The 15,620-nt window shown below is 52.0% G+C and overlaps 3 protein-coding genes across 3 annotated transcripts; 2 read left to right on the top strand and 1 right to left on the bottom strand.

The window, feature by feature from the left end:
- Window positions 1-2,723: 2,723 nt before the first annotated feature.
- Window positions 2,724-6,214, top strand: ENH_00035570 (hypothetical protein, conserved; the record flags this gene model as incomplete). Its single annotated transcript, XM_013585018.1, has 7 exons — window positions 2,724-3,318; window positions 3,463-3,552; window positions 3,732-4,582; window positions 4,953-5,156; window positions 5,343-5,459; window positions 5,550-5,684; window positions 5,876-6,214. The coding sequence occupies 7 exons, from the start codon at window positions 2,724-2,726 to the stop codon at window positions 6,212-6,214; spliced, it is 2,331 nt and encodes a 776-aa protein (XP_013440472.1).
- Window positions 6,215-8,728: 2,514 nt separating this feature from the next.
- ENH_00035560 (hypothetical protein, conserved) lies at window positions 8,729-14,045 on the top strand (the record flags this gene model as incomplete). Its single annotated transcript, XM_013585017.1, has 10 exons — window positions 8,729-8,878; window positions 9,355-9,560; window positions 9,800-10,331; window positions 10,636-10,740; window positions 10,973-11,061; window positions 11,154-11,217; window positions 11,381-11,753; window positions 12,147-12,734; window positions 13,065-13,336; window positions 13,833-14,045. 10 exons carry the CDS (start codon window positions 8,729-8,731, stop codon window positions 14,043-14,045), a joined length of 2,592 nt encoding a protein of 863 aa, XP_013440471.1.
- Window positions 14,046-14,071: 26 nt separating this feature from the next.
- Window positions 14,072-15,005, bottom strand: ENH_00035550 (hypothetical protein, conserved; the record flags this gene model as incomplete). The annotated part of the gene is made up of 2 exons (XM_013585016.1): window positions 14,072-14,626; window positions 14,955-15,005. The coding sequence occupies 2 exons, from the start codon at window positions 15,003-15,005 to the stop codon at window positions 14,072-14,074; spliced, it is 606 nt and encodes a 201-aa protein (XP_013440470.1).
- Between the last annotated feature and the right edge of the window lie 615 nt (window positions 15,006-15,620).

Raw genomic sequence — 15,620 nt, 5'->3', positions numbered from 1 at the left:
TTTAGGCTAAGCTGTTGCTCACTTGAAAGAGTCGTCAGGCAGAAGCGGCACATGGACGGCCTTTTGCGCCGTAGATAGCCTGTTGGTCGTTTACGTATTCACCAGCCTGTCAGGGACAACGAAACCCCGAAAGGTTCTTTACCCAAGCAGTTCTGCAACTGTGAGTGTGGCACCGTAACACAAGTTTAGCGCAAGCTCCATGTGAGCCGCCGACATGAGCAGCAACTAGCGAAGGAAACGAGCATCATGCAAAAGCCTTAGGAGAACGCGTGAATTTTGCGGTGATTTATTCGCCGCCGCGGCATTGCTATTCGATGAGCCACAGGGTTTTCGAGTCTGTGGCAGCCCTAGGGAGCTTTGTGGTTCCAAACGCTTAGGGGTATAACTGCCATCCGCGAAGAGGCTTCGATGTGGCTTCAAGCTGGTATCTGAGTCAAAAGCCCAAAACCAGTCTTACCGAGACGGGGTCAGACAGCCCTGAACCAACGACGCAAGCAGCAGTAAGTAACTAATAGAGTGGAGATGATGGGACAGCGTCACGAACTACGTATGGGAGACGAGGACAGGGTATGCGTTTTACCATCAGTATAGCAAAGAGAAAGCAAATTCACGGCCGTGAAAATCAGAGCTGAAGCTAATGCGCCGTTGTCCCCTGAAATTTACCCGAGGTACAGCGTGCTTGAGCTATGGTACCGGAAAATTTGGAACGCGAGGTGGGGAACTAGTGAAGACAAAAGACTCACAAAATTGCTGCAAATAAGGATAAGATTAGTACTAAAATTAGTACAACACTACACAGAATGGCGATTGGAGTACTTAGCCGTCCCAGCCAGCCAGCCTGAACATCCCGAATATCTGGGATCTCGCAGAAAGCCTGTATGCTTTTCTTCGGTTGTATGTGAGCTCGTATCTGCTGTTTTTCACATTCGCAGGAGTTGCTTTACTGTTTCCAACTAGCGAAATGCTATGTCGCGGTAAAGTCAAGCAGCAATAGTAGCACCAGCAATACCACAGTAACTGCAGGCGTAACGCATATGGTGAGCTGTGGAGCCGTCAAAAACGCACCTTCTGTTGGTACATCCTCGTAAAGATAAACAAAAGTAGGACAAGTCCGTGGTGCCGTACCATAGGTTTGGCATTTTCAGAGTGTTTGAGTGGACCTACATCATGAATGTAAAAAATAAACTTCAAAGTTTTGGGAAAATACGAAGGCCGCTCAAATACTACCCGAAGGGTTCAGCTCCGCCCTCCAAAAGTACAGTACAAGGGATTCATACATCGTTGGAAGAATAAGGGAAGCAGAGTTCCACTGAGCCTTCAACAATCAGCAGCAAAAGGGGTTACTCTAATGCCCAGTCTATTTAAGGAAGCAAGCAACACTATATAGTTCAACATGGGTGCGCTCCCGTTTCCATCATTCGCGCACCACCCACCAACTACGGCCTTGCTTCTGGCTAGTGCATTTCTACCGGAAAAAACCTCACGACTTTGTTCTTGCCTTCGATTCACGGTGGAAAGGTTTACATTCTGCCTGTAGGTTCCTCACCTCTTCTCTGCGGTACATTGGTTTTCTCGCTCATCTTTGAAAGAAACCTACAGAATTGCCCATAAAAATTTTAAAAGCTTCTCAATTCTCAGCACCGGACTTTCCAGCACATACGACGCAGTAACGTCGACAATAGTTCGCGCAGGCTTTTCAGAGACTTGACATCTATTTTCACGCACTCTATCTGCTTTTTTCCCCTTGGAAATGCTCTCGTTTGCTGCAAATTTGACTGCCATCTATCTATATTTTTGCCGTGTTCTTTTATGTCCGTTCGATGGCTGCAGCAGCAGCTCCGCATTGTGTAGCCCTACATTTTCGGTTGTATGCACATAGCACCTTCTCTATTCGTGATACAACTCTCCAAATGGCGCCCCAATTTTTGCTTGATAGGTTTCATGCTAATCCTGTCACGACCTAACTATGATGAAACGCTTTGCTAGCTTTTCCACCCTATAGGATCGAGCTGGCCTTGACTTCAGGCGAGTACCCCAGTACAAAAATGTTTGAAACTCTGATGCGGTGATTAATTGTGGAACCCAGATGGGAATCAATTCACTCATATTTAGCGGGGAACCTGGGCCTTTTGTAGGAAGCAATGCGTAAATGGAGAATACTCAGTGTAGTTGTTGGTTACCGCGCCTCCCAACATCCATGGTATCTCGGAACTTGGCACTGAATGAATATCTGAATCGAGCAAGGAGTTACGGGGTAAAACTACACAGATACTGAAATAGCATAAAATTCCAAGCATTGGAGCGGCTGAAGGATCCTCATTTTCAGCATAAACATCCCAGGTGCATTGGAGGAACATTTGTGCTTGTCGGCTGCAGCTCCAGTAGACCTTGAGGCCACGATAGGAACCTCCCAAAATGAACTTTGGCCCTCCAGAAGAACTTTATGACTGTTAATCAATATAGACAGAGGATAAGCCTGTACAAAAATGCGTGTACGTGGGTGCAGTGTTACCAGCTAAATTGAGGGGGGCCCCCCAGAGTTCTCGCGAGACTGTAGTATTGCGTCTGTACTGTACCTATTTCCTCCTCAAATGGAACGGCTACTGCTTGTGTGGACCCAATATTAAACACAGCAGTATCGTCAGGTGCAGCACATGCTGCAAAAGCAACGCTTGCCGCTGTAGTAACTGCTCCAGCTAGCAGCAGTGCCGGCAGTGGCAGCTATGATCACCCCAGAGCACCTGCCTAATGGGAGGCCCGCTACGTCTTGGTGGGGAGCTACACAGTGGTTCAGTCCTCCATGTCACCCTTCTCTATCTCAGGAAGGGAGGTCTTTCAAAAATGTCCCTTCAGGGTCAACGGTATATCCTTTGGAATGCCTGGAGCCCCCGTCTGTGGGCTCCGTGAGACCAGTATTCCTTACACGCGACGTTTCTGCATCTCCTGGCTTTGATTGTCTGGGTACAGCTGCTGGTCCGGCAGCTGTTGCTCTTGATTCCGTTCCAGCTGCAGCAGCAGACCCTACTGATCGCTACTGTGTGGGTCAGTTAGTGACACTCGTCCCTCCGGAGCGTTTGGAGCACCCGTCTGGGTCCCGTAAGGGGTTACAGGTCTTCTGCAGCGGCAGCAGGTGCTGCTACTACTGCGGCTACCCAAGAGAGGGAAGAACAGTTTGTCTGTCGTATCAGGCTTGGTGGCTGGGGAACCCCCAGTTGAATTGGAGGGTTCCCTCGGTGGCCTTTAGGGCCGCGCAGGAGAAACTACCCGTTGCTGAATCCTTCGTGGCGGAGCGGCTCCAACAATACCTGGAGCAAGAACGTGAGGTTGGCTGCTGCTGCTAATGTTGCTTTTGTTGCTGTTGCTGCGGTTCATGCTGCTGCTCCTGCTGATGTGTGTTTTGTTGTCTTATGCGCTGCGGCTATTCTAGCCTCCATAGTTCGATTGTTGCTGGTCATGCTGCAGCTGAGGCTGCTGCTTCCCTTCTTGTTGCTGTTATCGGAGACGCTTCGTTGGGCCTGGGCCTCAATGCCGCACTGCAGTGCATGTTGCCAGGTATACAGCAAACGTTAGGCCTTAAACTGTATGCGTGAACCCTTGAGTTCAAGCTTTAACTTGCCGCACACATCTCGAGGCGGGCTAAGGGACATGCGCATGACTAAAAGCCCCACGCAGTAATGGAAAGGCTACTGTCCAGTCTATAGGGTTTATGATGCGCACTTTTTCTGCTCTAGGCGAAGAAGTGCTGCTCCTGATGGATGCTAGAACGGCCCCTCCTGATGTGCTTTTGCAAGGAAGTTCAGCGAAGAACTCCCGTAAACCAGCAGCAGCGGAACCAGCGGCAGTAAGACTTGCAGAAAAAAGAGCAGCAGTAATACCACCAGCAGCAGCAACTGGTACCAGATTGGACGCAGAAGCAACCGCTTCAGCCACCTCAGCAGCAGCACCACCAGGGGCAGCAGATGCAATCCGAGCGTTGGCGACTGCATCATTGGCCACAGCAGCAGCAGACATGGTATATTTGTTGCTGCGCGTGCGCCTTCATTACCAAACTTCAATGAAGCCGCTCTACGTCCCTCTTCCTCTCTATAGAAGCCTTTATCGCAGGCTCCTGTTCCCCCCCGCACCGAAGAGGCAGAGACGGCTTTCACTAGCAGAAGAAGTAGCTACTGCTGCTTCTGGAACTGCTGCTCCTGGTGGAGGAGAGCCGCGTTGCTGTTGTTGCAGCAGCGAAGAGGCGTTCAGCGGAGCTGACGATCCAGACTCCGACGCATGCGGTACCAGCAACATGAGCAGCAGCTGCACCGGCGAAATCAACAGCAGTAATGCGAGCAGCGACAGAAGACCCAGCATTAGCAACAATACCTGCAGGATTTGCAGGGAACGACAGAGGGCTAGGGCCAGTCGAACATCCAAAAAAATCTTCTCAACCCCCTGCGCCTTCTTCGCGCAACAGACAGGGCTCGTTGGAGGGCCTTCAGGAGGGATTTCAGGGGGATCCTGGTATGACCCTGGCAGCGTTAGCTGCGGAGCCCTTCCAGAGGACTTGTGGGAGGTGACACTTCAGTTTTCTTTGTCTCTACAGGTGTGTTCGCCTGTTCCTACTCCTGATGAGTGTGCTGGATTTTCGGATGCTATAGTTACTGCGGCTGCTGCTGCTGCTCCTGCAGCTTTCAGCTGGGCACTAAGAGATGATTCGGTGTGTCTGATACAGCTAATGTGCAGGCACCCTACATGGCCAACATGCTGCGCCTTTTACACTTGTTGCTGTCCAGCTTTCTCTCTGTTTCTGTTTCGCGCAATATGTTTCTGTCTGTGCCTCTTCTGTGTCTCTTGCCTACTTCTCAGTTCTGCTTATGCCTGTCTCTGTTGCTGTCTGCCTCTCCATGTGTACTATAACTTAGTTCTGTCCGCTTATGTGTCTACATTTCCCGCCTCCCCTCGCTGTTCATCAGGATGGCACTCCTCTGAGCTTCCCTTCCGCCACTGCAGGACTGCGAGCGTCAAAGAGGGGCCCAATGAGAGAGCTTCTTGCTACTTCAGACAACCGTGCTGTCTTTACCTATAAGTATACTCTGGGGGAGGGGAAACCACTCTGCCCTGCAGTCGATGTATTTGTTAGGAGCCCTCTAGTCCAAGGGCCCCCTGTGGATTTGTGGGTGGGGCCTCTATGGGGTTGTGGCAGCCTGGAGGGAATCTCCCATTTCGAAAGTCCCCTATCTTCTAGCTCCAGAGATAGTGGGGATCATGCTCGGGCCATTTTTTCTGCTCTGGCTTCGCCTTTGCTGCTAGGGAAGCCTCTGTATTTTAAGGGTCTGAGAGTTGTGTCTGCTTCCCCACCACAGACGGGCAGCTGCAGCAGCAGCAGCAGCAGGCTGTTACAAAGTCAAGTGCTGCGAAAGGAAGCAAACGAAAAACTCGAGAAAGGGCAGACGCATGCGGCTCTCAGACTCTACCAGCGAGTACGCCAGGGTCCACGGTTGAAAGCGTTCAGTGACAGGCTTAGTCTCAGAAGCTTTCTTGTGTGCGTTTTCTGTATACGTGCCATTCAGGCAATTGCAGCTCTGGGATGTCCTCCGCATGAGGAGCCCACGGAGCTGTGGGCTTTTAAAGCACTCACACTGAATAAGACCCTCGCGCTGCTGCGGCTGCGGAGATGGGAAGAAGCCCTTACTTGCTCAGACGAGGCACGCTGATGCCGGTGGTCCCGCTCTTGCTGGTGTTGGCTGGTGCTGCTGCAGCGGTGCTTTGTCGCAGCACCAGCAACAGTATCAGCAGCACGCACCGCAACAGCACTCTCACTGCCTTCACGACCACCCCCCGTGAGAGCTGCATCAGCAGCAGCAGCCTTTCCTGCTTCTTTCTGTGTGGCCTTCAGGTCCTATCTCTGTCTCCTTCCAGTAGCAAAGGAACCTACAGAAAGGCAAAGGCACTAGGGGGCCTTCGCCGATATGCAGAGGCAGAGGAGCTCTGCTTAGAGGCTTACCAACGGCTTACTGCAGGAAAAGCCTCAAAATCCCCCGCGGCTTCCGAGGCAGCAGCATTTAGAAGACTCTATGAGAAGCTTGTGCGTGAAAGAACAATTTGGGAGAAGAGAGGGGAACAGAAGATCCAACAGCAGCACAAGCACCAGCACAAGATGCAGCAGTTGCCTCAGCGGGATAAAACCGCGGAAGATATATCCAGAAATTATGCTAAGAAGGAGCAGCAGGACTAAAACTGTTGTAGTATTTCTGCTGCTGCTGCTGAAGTTGTTACGGGACACTTTGCAGACATACTAGTTTGCCGTGCGGATAGCCTGCTCGTTCATAATGAAAACGAAAGGTGTTTTCCGCACGCGTTTTTTCCGTTTTTCGGTGATTCTTATTGGGGCGTTCACGGGAACGAACTTCAGAGCACATGAGCAGACACATAAGCGAAGGGCACAAGTACAAGTAAGTAATAAGCTTCAAGGCCCCAAAGTATCGGCAGAACCATACTTACACATCACGCACGCACAGACACACACACACACACACATACACACACACACACACACACACACACACACACACACACACACACACACACACATAGATCTTCACACACATAGATCTTCAAAACATTCTGACACCTGGCACGTGGCACAGACAACTGGCACCAGGTGTCCACTCGAAGCCAGAGGCTCACGGAACGGTGCTTGCGCACGGTGTGACTCCAGGTAGCAGCGGTTGGTATAGACCACAAGCTTAGCAAACATCAGGTGCTTTTCTTGCATAGGCACTTCTCGGATGCTACTGGTATCGGGAGGAGCGTCAGAGTTGAAAGTTCACTGAAGGTGCAGTTCTTGACACTCTGCAGCCCTCTGAATATCGAAGTTAAGGCAGCAAGTAAGTACCCGCCATTCCGGGCTGTGTACAGCGTTGTACCATTTTGTCACTTCCTTTACGTGTTGCTTCTTGCAGGAGCGTTTAGCTTCAGGTATAGACCACAAGCTTAGCAAACATCAGGTGCTTTTCTTGCATAGGCACTTCTCGGATGCTACTGGTATCGGGAGGAGCGTCAGAGTTGAAAGTTCACTGAAGGTGCAGTTCTTGACACTCTGCAGCCCTCTGAATATCGAAGTTAAGGCAGCAAGTAAGTACCCGCCATTCCGGGCTGTGTACAGCGTTGTACCATTTTGTCACTTCCTTTACGTGTTGCTTCTTGCAGGAGCGTTTAGCTTCACCCTGCGCTTAAACTGTGCCATGATACTACATCTACAGTAGGATAAGCAACTACGCAAGGAATATTTGGGGGGTTTAGTCGCCCATGGAGGGCCGGTAGCACCGTCGATGGACAAACACTCCCCAGTAGTGCCCTGACAAGGGACTGAACTAGGACACATTAGCTGAGTGGCTTCTGCGTTTTTCTGGGCTCAAGCTTCGTTCTTTCCTGCTCACGTCATAGGCCATCCCGAGCAGCAGGAAAGTACCTCACAAGGTAGCCCTGCTGAAGGGCATTCCGGAGAGGCATGAAGTGGCCCTGTAAATATTCAATCTTACTGCCGTCCAAATTATACTTGATTTTCAATATATTAGTCAGTTGCTTCCGTCACTTTGGGTAGGTGCTTGCATGCGAACGTTGCATTGTGACCTTGGCAGACATGAAGTTTAGTAAAACAAGATAAAATGAAATCAAGCATTTGACATGTAATAATTGTACCTAATTTTTTGTCATGACACACAAGTGGGACAAGTATATAAGTCTTTCGCAACAAAACGCATGCACGCCTCAGGCGGTGCTGCCGCCACTACTTCTCTTAGTCTATTCATTAGGCGACTTAGAATGCTTCATCTTTTTATTACGCGTATTTGTATCTCTGAAAGGCGAATAGCAGGAAAGAAAGTCAGTGAACGCCGGGACGGGATCAGCAGCAGGCAAAGGCCCGAGCAGCAACAACAGCAAGAGCAGCAGGAGCAACAGCTGCTGCTGGCCTCCCAGGTGAAGACTGCCCGCAAGACGGAATAGTTATTCGAAAAGACAAGGAAAAGGCCGATGTTTTCGTTCGCCCGTGGTTCTGTCTCGTAGCATTCCCCACAGGAGCTGCAGCAGCGGGAGGAGCACCTGCGAGAGCAGCGAAGCTGGCGAAGCAACAGTGCCACCACGTTTCATGTTAAGGGAGAGCTGCGCGCCTTCACTGTGTGAGCTCAGGTTTACATACACCTCAACTCATGCTATTCTCAAGCGCAGCAGCACACGGTGCCATAGTTGAGGTGCATGTGCACCTCAAGATTTGCGCCAGTTAGCGGCGGCGAAAGAGCAGCAGCACTCCGGCCCTAGAAACAACCCCACTGTACTTGCCTGGGGTTCTGTTACTTACTGAGGGGCCCCCTGCATCTCTTAGAAGGGTGGGGGGCCCCTCGTGGCGTCGCAGTGCAGCAGCAGCAGAATGCCGGAGGAGCACTAGACTCAGCGGCAGAAATTATAGCAGCGGCAACTTAAGCATAGCAGCGGCAACTCCAGCTCTTGCAGCAGCGCCGGAAGCAGCGCCAGCAGCAGCACCAGCAGCAACGCAGGCAGCATCGCCAGTAGCAGCGCCAGCAGCAGCTCCAGCAACAGCGCCAGCAGCACCAAGAGGAGCTGCATCCGCCATGTTTCAGCTGCTATAGAAGCACCATCCCTCCTCTTGTAGTGACAAAAGTAAAAGCAGCAGTTTGCAGCATTGTCACTATCTCCAGTAGCGCGGGAGCGAGTCTGCCAATAGCAGAAGATGGCATACGCGCAGACGGCGCATTCCAAGGGCGCAGCCTCTGCTCCTCCCCTTCAGTCGGCCCCACAGCGCCAACTGCGCACTCGGCCGGTCGATGGCTCTAAACCCTTATTTATTGTTAGATCAGCGAAGGACCTTGAAGTGCTTGCTGTAAGGACTCAGGGTTTAGGCTCGGGCTTTCAGAGTTGGGTTTCTGCAGTTTTTGGCTTGGATTTACAATTGCACTCGCTCGCCTGCCTGTGTCCTTTGTTTTTGCCTGTCTTCCCTTGGCCTAGCCGGCGAGCACCTCGTCAAGCTTTGCTCTTGTCAGCGTCTCCTTTGTGCATCCACTCCACAGTCGACGTTCGTCTGTTTTGTGTTTTAATCCAAATTTGCCTGTCTGTCGTTGTCGCTGTGAGCCATTCTGTCTGCGTTAAATAGTGTATTTAGGTGGAGGAGATGCACCTGCCTTTGCCCGTGGCTCTCACGTCGACTCATTCCTCCAGTGTCAGTGTATCTCTCGCACTTAGTGTGTTTCTGTCTGCGCGTCCGTTTTCGTCTTCCGTCTCTGCCGTCTTCTTTGTTTCCAGCTCTCAGTCAACTAGGTGGCGACAAGGATCCGTTAATTTTGTTTGTTTATTGTACAGGAGGAGGAAGGAGTGCGCATTGACCCTGTTTCTTTGGGTTTCATATCTTCGTCTCAGTTTGTGGATGAAGGGTCGCATGCAGCACCGAAAAAGCAACGAGTGCAATCTATTGCGGTGCCTCCAATACAGAGAGAAAAAAGACAAATACAATTAACTGACTTCGTGCAGCCGGAATATTATATCAGATCAGAGATACACCGAGACGTGTAGGCCAGCTAATATATAAATTGAAGTATAGGGCGGATGACAAGTTAACGAAAACTAGTGAAATGAGTGGGAAAGAGCTGATGAGACAGACGGCATTCACATACTGAGAAAGACTCTGTACCGTAGGAAGTCTTCTTCCTGCACCTGCTGGTGCTATTGGGAGCAATAGTGCTGTTGCTGCTGGGAGTGATGGCGCTGCTCGTATTGCTGTTGCTTGCGGTTGCTGCTATTGCTACAGGGTGAACGGCTTGCGTCTGTCTGACGGCAGCGTAGTGCACTACGACATGCTTGAGGAGGACGAAGAGTTCATAGACAAATTGAATGCAAAAGTAAATAGGAATAACTTGCTGCTTCCAAAACCCATTTATATGCAAGCAGACCCCGGGGCGGTGCCTCCTAAACAAGCGGATACATCACTAGCGCAGCCAGCAGCAGCGGGAGCAGCAGCCTCTGCGGGAGGCGGTGCAGACTCGTCAAACCTTGAAAAAACCGAGCAACAGCAGCAGCAGGACCCGCAGCAGCAACAGCCTGGTGGTGCTGCTGCACCTACTTCGGGCCCTTTTCGCCTTGTCTTGGACCCTATTTGTCTGTCCAACCGGTCATTATTTTTGTCGGACTTATCCTTTGTCAAACTAATGGACGCTTTAGAAAAGGAAGCGCATGCACGGGGAGGGAGCGAGTTGTCGGTCACTGCTGATGATGCCGCCAGGATCGCCACACATCAGCTGCAGCTGGGATTGCATGCAGTCATTTCTAGACAAGTGCATGCGGTAAAGCTGTTGTACTGATTCTGCTGTGGTCGCTGCTGCTGATTGTGGCAGTGGTGATGGTGCTGAGTGTAGTGGTGAGGGTGGTCGGAATGGTTGCAGGTGCTCGTGTTTCTAAGGATGCTGCTGACTGCCTGTGACTGTTACTGCTCGTTTTGGTGATGGCCATGCTGCTGGAGCTGTTGCGATTGCTGCTCGGGCTGCACCACGTGCGTTGTCGCATGTGCGTTGTCGCATGCATCTTCATGCAGTGCTACTCATGCAGTGCTACTGTCTGACCTGCTTTTGCTGCTGCTGCTGCGTGCAGCACTGGCAGCGGCGCCGCCAGCGTTTGCAGAAGCCGCTGTTGCGCCACCTGTGGCCTCAGTCGTCACCGGGGGATACTTCACCACTAGCGGTGTTCAGGCCTAGGGTATGCGCATATCGGTCATCCTGATTGTGTGCCTCATTGTTCGGTCTTCTGTTTGCTGCACTGTTTTTCATTGCTTGTTTCGGCAGACGTCCTATAATTTACTTTGTCTCATTAGCGTCTTACTGTAGCTGCGTAAGGCCAGCTCAACCACTGGCTGGTCTCTGTATGTGTGGGTTTCCTTTTTATCAGTTTTTTTCCAGTTCTGCCTGTCTGCGTAATATGATTGTCTTAGGTGGGCCGTGAAAAGATGACCTTAAGGAAGCAGAAAAGGGTCGGCAGGGATTCGCTATTGAGGGCCGAGAAGCTCCTCGATGATTGCAGGTAACAGCAGCAGCACAACTAACGTCATCAGCAGTTCCACGAAAAGGAGAAGCAACGGCAGCAACAACTGCTCAAGTGTGTTGCTGCTTCAGGCTTGTCGAGAAGGTCTTGCGCCGCATGAGGACTCGCGACGAAAAGAAGGAACATCTGTTAGAGGTAAACTTGACGACCTGAGGCTTAGGGCTCACTTTGCGGCCCAGGGTGCATTCGTTTGGCTCTCGAGTTTAAAACATCAGGGACATGATGCAGTACAGAGGTTTTAAAAACAAGCGTCTTGTATTCGTTGCTGCTGCTGAGAGGTATTTTGGTGTCTACCCAGGTCCGGAGTCTGATGTTCGAGCAGCAGCGGTTTGAGTTAACCGACCCTCTTTATTCTCATCCCCTTTGGCCGCAGCTGAGAGATAAAATTAAGGCAGCAGGAGCCCGCAGGGCTGACAAAAGGAACGAGAGAAAGGCTCTGTCCCAGGGTATTGCGGCTGCTGCAGCTGCAGCAGCTTGTCCGCCCTCTGCGGTGCACGCTGGGGCTGGTACTGTGGCGGGCGGCCCACCTGCAGCAGCAGCGGCAGCTGGGGGACGGCAGCTGGCACTCACCAGCAGCCCCGCAGGGCTTCACTTGAGACGGTTTGGGAGGCGAGATAAATTGGGGAGACAGATAGCAAGCAGCAGTCCCTCCATTATCCTTAGGCCTAAAGGTAAGCACTGATCCGCCGTTTGCGGTTTTACATATTCTTGCCCCTCGTTTGGTTTTTTGCTGGTAAACTTATCTCTGCGGCTACTGCGTAGCCTATGTGACGCTGGACATCCGCTTGTCTATATGACTTTGTAGAATGCGCCCGTTTTGTTCCCCGTGTCTGTGTACATCAACCTGTTCATTTCCTTCCCTTTTGCGTGTCTGCACCTCTTTCGTCTCTTGTTTAGATATGCTTGCTATCTTCTGTCTCTGACTCAAATGGCAAGATAGCGGAACGGAACACCAGTAAACAGTGGACGAATGAACTTGCTCGCAGATGTATTAGGCTGTCGGCTGGATGCATGATTCGTAAAGAAGTCAACGGATGTGTTGAGTGAATTGTTTGCTTCTGCAGCCAACAGACACTGGAAGCTGCCTTCGCACTTCTTTATCGGTGCCTCTCCATTGCCTCCGTCTCTGGTCCCTGTCACTACGCCGTTGCTGTTTGCTGCTGCTGCAGCGCAGCAGCAGGCAGCTGCAGCAACGGCAGGAGCCGCGGCACCACAGACGGATAGTGGCTCTGCGCAGGAGGATGAGGGACCTCAGGGGCCCCCTAAATGCCGTTTCACCTTCATTAGGCGCAGAGGGAGGGGAGGCCGCCTCTGGATCGACAGACTGCCGTACAGCCCTCAGCAGCAGCAGCAACTACACCATGCACAGCATCAGGGAGGAGGCAAGCGGGCTCCTCGCCCTTGGGTAAACGGACCAGATACCTTAGGAGCTTCCTCTGGGGGTTCATTTAACCCGTTTGAGTACCAAGGGGAAGGCGAGGGGGCCATTGGGGGCCCACCAGAGGGGGCATCATCTTGCGGGACCCCTCAGGAGGCTTTCGGGGCCGCTGGGGACACAGCGGAGGGCACTTGGGAGTGCGAAAGGGAAGACAGCGACTTCGAACCACCATTTGCTTCTGCATCTGGGGCTGTGGACCCTGCCAATTGCGGTGGTAAGTGCATGCATGCAGGTTCATGCATGTAGAGTCCATATATGCACAGTGATGGGTTTGAAGACCAGTGGACGGCTCCGTTTATTTCGTTCACATCTGCTCGCAACTAGTCTGCACTTGTCGTGCCATTTCCTCCGTATTCGGCTGCTTGGCTTTGTGCGCTTGCAGATTTGCTGCTGCTGTTTTGTGTGGGGTAGAGATACTTGGTTCAAGTGTGTGCAGCAGTCGCTGTTGATGCCTGCATCCATTGGTGATCTCCTGAAGGGACCACGATAAGCGGGTGAAGAATTTACACTTTGTGGGGATGCTGGTGTTTGCGGCTGTTTTTAGGGTTTCATCTATTCTCAATCCACATGTATCTGCAGCAGCAGCAGCAGCAGCAGCTGTGTTTTGAGGGCCCGTCAGCTGCAGCGGACTGGGCGGGCTCTGAGGTTGAGTGGCAGCTGCTAGAACAACAATCCGGGGCAACAGCAGCGGAGCGGCAGCAGCAGCAGCAGGAGCTGCGAGCAGCAGCTGAAGCAGCAAGAGATAAACGCAATCGCCTCAGCCCCTCACACGAAGAAGCAACAGAAATGGCGGCAGCTTTCTCAGAGTGGATGCAGGTATTCCAGTGCCACTGTCTATACATAACCCTTGTTAAGTTTCTGCTTGTCATCTCTTTTGCTTTCTTCCTGCCGCGTTGCTTCCCCGTTCTACCCTTTTTACCCATTGTAGTCACCCACGGTGCGGCTCTCTTGTGTCATTGCTGTTCTGTTGTCGCTAATCTGTTATTTTCGCATTGTTCGCCTTTGTGTTCGGCTCCGTGACTGACCTGTGTCTGCCGACACTCCCTTTTCTTCGACCACTTCCATTCGTTTGTGTCTCTGTCTTCCTCGTGTCTGTGCCTCTTTATCTCTTGTCCAGCTCATTTGCTTTACGTCTCATGCATGCCTGTTTCTCAGCCGGCTGCAGCGGTGGCTGGAGCAGTGGCTGCAGCAGTTCAGCAGACAGAACGGTAATATATTTGTAAGAGGGTAAATATAAATTGTGACATTCCTGCGAATAAGTACAAGCGGAAACATGCTGTACTCGTCTTTGCTGTGTTGTCTGTATCTGCAGGTGATCACAGACCAGGGTCAATCAGGGGCTGAAGCAGCCGCAGTAGCGGTGCCTGCAGCAGATGAAGCTGCTGCTGGTGCAGGAGACAACAGCACCAAGTCAGAAGCAGCAGCAGGAGACGGATTTCTCTCCACAGGATCACGAGAGATTCAACAGCAGCAGGCAGTCTGCGCTGGACCCATCACCCAGCGTGGGGGTGCGCCGCAGTGGTAGGGGGTTTCCCAAATGCATGGGGTCCCCTAAGGAACACCTTTTGTTAGACTGGGCAACCTGTTCAGTATCTCGTGACCTCTTGTCGCTACGCATTGCTGCTGCTCCATCATGCGAGCAAGTTCAGGGTTGCATATATATATATCTCGCTCTGAAATTACAGCGTCAAGCAGACAGTCGTGGTCCTCATGAGGGAGAGCCTCCGTGGTTAACTCTTGGCAGTTAAAAGACAAACCACAAACAAGAGGACCCCTCCAGCCTCCTGCTGTTGCTGTTGCGTCACTTGCGGTTACTGCCGACTCATCCTGTACTCCCGCAGCTGCACCTGCTGCGGAAAGAGAGCCTGTTGACTGAAGCCTGCTGAGCAGCTCAGCAGGTGTTGCTGCAGCAGTAGGCCTGCATCCATTTTCAGCAGGAGCTGCAGAAGCAGCAGCAGCTCTAATTGCAGCGACAGTAGCATCGTAGTAACCACCTCCATAGCCCAGCCGGACCCCCAGCCGGCTCCAAGCCACGAGGGGCAGCAGCAGCAGATGTGGGGGGACAGACAAATGGGGACGAGAGGCAGAGGGTACTGGGATGCCAAACTGCACAGACAAAATTTACGCCCGTCCGCGAGCCCTCAGCCCTTGCAAACCCTACACTCTAAGTCTCAATGCAAGTCAACATTCGGGAAAAGTGCACAGACGGAAATAGAGCATCATGCCTTTCAGAACCATCAGTTTCGTTGCACACCCTAAAACGCAAGCCGCAAGCTCTAGCCCCACGCATTAAGGCCTGGTTGTCGGTTTTTGATCGACGCCGCAAGCCGTGCTGCAAATACTAGGCGTGTACCTTGACAGCACAAAAACTGAACTCCTAAACCTTGTCACAAACCCGTAAACCACACTGCTAACACCTAAGAGGGGCTGGAACTCTCTCCAAGCCGGAGACCCGTGTTTGCAGCTCGGGTCTATGAGCCCCCATTCTAGACCCATATGCGGGAACTAAAGCCCTAATCTCTCATTCACATGCCCCCATATTCCTGATGACCCCAGCGCCAACGCGCTTTCCTGCCTCGAAAGCCTCGAGATCAGGCCCTACTGCAGCCTTACTCTTCCTGGCTTCAGCGTTTCTCCTGGTTCGTATTGCCTGAACTGCATGCGGAGGCCGTGAGGCATACAGACAGGCAAGTACACAGCAGCTCCTAACAGAGACAAATACCTTAGTAGCGGCAGGCAGCAATATTCACTACCAATGCTGTTGTAACCTGCGACCAGCAATGGACCAGCAGGAGCAGCCCCTGCTGCTGCTTTTGCTGCTAGGCCTGCTGCTGCCGCTACTTCTGGGAATGAGGCAGACGCAGTATCTGCTGCAGACAGACACAAGCATACAAAAGATTTCGCGTTGCTGGACGAGTGCGAGCCCGCGCTACAATGAATCTTGCTGTTGCCGTTGCCTTGTTGTCATTCCGGTCTTCTTGCCACTGCTGGTTTCCCTTGTTCTGCAGTGTATATACACCTGGTGCGGGATCGTGGGGATCCGTCATCTTCCCTGGGAAGCAGCAGCGGAGCAGCGCCAGCAGCGGTCCCTTCTGTCGTT

Source organism: Eimeria necatrix, genomic scaffold (assembly GCF_000499385.1).
Source record: "Eimeria necatrix Houghton genomic scaffold, Enh_scaff25, whole genome shotgun sequence".
NCBI classification, from domain to species: Eukaryota; Apicomplexa; class Conoidasida; order Eucoccidiorida; family Eimeriidae; genus Eimeria; species Eimeria necatrix.
Note: the sequence above shows the minus strand (reverse complement) of the source record. Positions and strands in the feature narration are given on the sequence as shown.